The sequence below is a fragment of the Vigna radiata genome, unplaced genomic scaffold (genome assembly GCF_000741045.1).
Source record: "Vigna radiata var. radiata cultivar VC1973A unplaced genomic scaffold, Vradiata_ver6 scaffold_51, whole genome shotgun sequence".
Taxonomy (NCBI): domain Eukaryota; kingdom Viridiplantae; phylum Streptophyta; class Magnoliopsida; order Fabales; family Fabaceae; genus Vigna; species Vigna radiata.
Window position 1 is genome coordinate 141839 of NW_014542732.1, and position 2783 is coordinate 144621.

The window sequence follows — 2783 nt, forward strand, 5'->3', positions numbered from 1 at the left end:
CTGTGCTTTTTTTAATAAAAAACCCCTTCTCTTTTATTTTAATTCAGTTTTTACCCCACTCTTTTAATATATAAATATATTATATTTCTTAGGTTTTTACACTTTTTCGTCTACTTACTTCAAAGATAAAAAATTATAAAAAAAAAAAAACTAGCATATTATATAGAATGACGAACTGACACAAAGATAGACTGCACAATTTCCATTCTTTGAAATGAAAAGTAGAAGATGTATATTATAAATGTATGAAAAAATGATACTACAATACCAATGAAAAAGAATTTTCCTAGTGAACTCTTATAGCTACACATCAACCCTCTAATATCTCCTACGAATCAACACCGTGTTGAGATCATTCGTCTCCTAATCTCCTTTACTCATTTTCCTTTTTTCTTTGTTTCTTCGAACCCATTTCAGCCGAACTCGAAATTTCCTGACCTCTCTAGAACAAAGAACAAGAATGCTTACTACAGGTGCACCTGAGTTGGGTTCACACACAAAGCCTGGCTCCACATGTTGTAATAGTAATAGTAGTTAGGTGAATGCAATTGCAAACCAATGCTAACTTTACAAAATAATGAAGATATTTTGGGGTAGGGGGTCCCATGTAATGCACATAATGAAGCCCCCTTGTCCAAAAGGTATCGATTTCACATCAATAGGGCTTCAATGAGCACGTCCTGCAAGGGGTACTCAACACTCCCAAAAGGGTCATCCACCGAAAGGTTATCGTTGTCAAAGTAATTGTATTGAAAATCAAAAGCGTTTTCAAGTTGTAGGCCTATGTCATTCCATTTCGGCTGGCTCTGCACCTCTCTCTCCCACCTCATGTCCGACGAAACCACCTGCTCTGAACCGCTCGACTCACTCTGCAACCTGTGCATCGAATCTGAACTATCTATAAACAATTGCTCATTTCCAAGCTTCTCAATCACCGGCTTCGTCTCGTGTTCGAAATTATAAACCATCCTAGTCTCCGCTTTCGGTGCCTCCGTGTTGTATTTCTCAATCTTCCCTTTCTTGTTGTAAATTCGACACAAAACCCAATCGTCAAGCTGCACCATAAAACCAGAATCAGAAACTTTTGAAACAAAGCAAATCAAAACAACAAAATAAAACAAAGCAAATCAAATCTAAACATACCCTCAGGTTGTTATTTTTCTTGGAGGCTGATCGGTCAACATTGGCCAGCCGATATTCGTGCATGATCCAATTGGTCTTTTCTCCTTTGAGGGCTTTTCCCGAGTAAAAAACCAGAGCTTTTTTTATCCCAAGAGCCTTCGGCTTTCCGATCGGTTTATCGGCACCGGTGGCCTTCCAATACCCACTTCCNGCGGCCCGATTCGGCCGTGAGCCGTTGGGGTATTTGCGATCCCGAGGAGAAAAAAAGTACCATTCTTTCTCGCCGTAAAATCCGATTTCTGCATGCAGAATATCATCATGAGTGAATTGAATGATAGAAACGGAAACTATACGAAAGACAGGTGAAATTAAACGGACCTGGAAGCTGCCATGGATCAAACTTGTACAAATCGACCTCTTTGATTATAGGAACAGCAATTGGTTGACCAGCGCATTTCCTACAAAGATAGTGGTTCACCAATTCATCATCAGTGGGGTGAAACCTGAACCCAGGTGGCAACTCTAATTCACCCTTCATTCGCTTTTTGTCTTCTCGCTTGTGTGTTGTTTCGTTAACTGAACGATATTCTGATTTGCGAGCTTCTTTCGTTTCTGCTGTTGTGGTTGTTTTTGTTGGTGAATGTTGTTGGCTCTGCTTTGCTATGTGACTTGAAACATGTGGAAGAGGATCGCTTGTGTGGGTTTTATAGAGTGAAGAGCGAAAAAAAACAAAGCGGATTTCACACGTGCGTTTAGGAGGTGGAGGCCGAATCCATTGAACAAGTTTAATACTAATTAAAAATATAACATATAACGTAATGAGTGGGACAAGTTTCGTTCGAACTAAGCAGGGCTCACCGTGTGACAGTTGATAAGAGGATGTGGCGCACGTGCGACTGTTCTACTTGCTTATGATACTGTCATCGCTTACGTTTATTTTCAAAAGTCGGCTCGCAAGTAATTAGCCTCGGTTGACTGTTTTCTCGAAATTTCCAACCATTATTGCGTTTAGTTTAGTGTCTACCCTACCCACAAAAATGTGTCGTGTTCCTAGCCCTACCCAATGACGGTGTGCCTCGTGTCAACATATTGTGGATCTTAAGTATGGCGCCGATGACATTTCTTTTTGGTCCACTTTTTCCAGTCTTTTTTAAATTATTTTTTAAGTAATTAAAAGAAATCGTCGAAGAATATTTTTTTTTGTATATCCTATTCTCCTTTTTTAATATTTGTTTTATTAATTCCTTAACCACACTCTTGATAATGTTATAATTTTGTTCTGTCGCCGTTTTATGATTTTTGGTCCGCACGCTGTAAGATCAATTTTCTTATGTTTAAGAGAAACAGGTTCAATTATAATGGATAATAAATAATATTTTGAAGAGATTTTTCAAATAGATTTAAAGTATTTTGCTTATCTTTTTAGAACTTAAGTATTTTATATTCTTTCTAAATTTTTGGGTTGACTTAATCAAGATATTAAATAGGATAAGTTTTCTTATTTTTTCTAGTTTAGTTTCTCTATTATTATTTTTTTTTAATTTTTTCTTTCATTTGAGGTTGGGTTCATGCTTTTGGACACTAGGATGAACTTTTTAGGAATAAAAACTGTTAGATGTATTATGCTTATCTGATATGTAAATTCTTAACCTTTTGACATT

At 37.1% G+C, this 2783-nt stretch overlaps 1 protein-coding gene across 1 annotated transcript; it reads right to left on the bottom strand.

Annotated features, from left to right (window-relative positions):
- Window positions 1-205: 205 nt before the first annotated feature.
- Window positions 206-1813, bottom strand: LOC106780712 (NAC domain-containing protein 2-like). The gene is made up of 3 exons (XM_014669024.2): window positions 1501-1813; window positions 1144-1421; window positions 206-1055 (listed from the first exon to the last, which is right to left on the bottom strand). The coding sequence occupies exons 1-3, from the start codon at window positions 1658-1660 to the stop codon at window positions 651-653; spliced, it is 843 nt and encodes a 280-aa protein (XP_014524510.1). The 5' UTR covers window positions 1661-1813; the 3' UTR covers window positions 206-650.
- Between the last annotated feature and the right edge of the window lie 970 nt (window positions 1814-2783).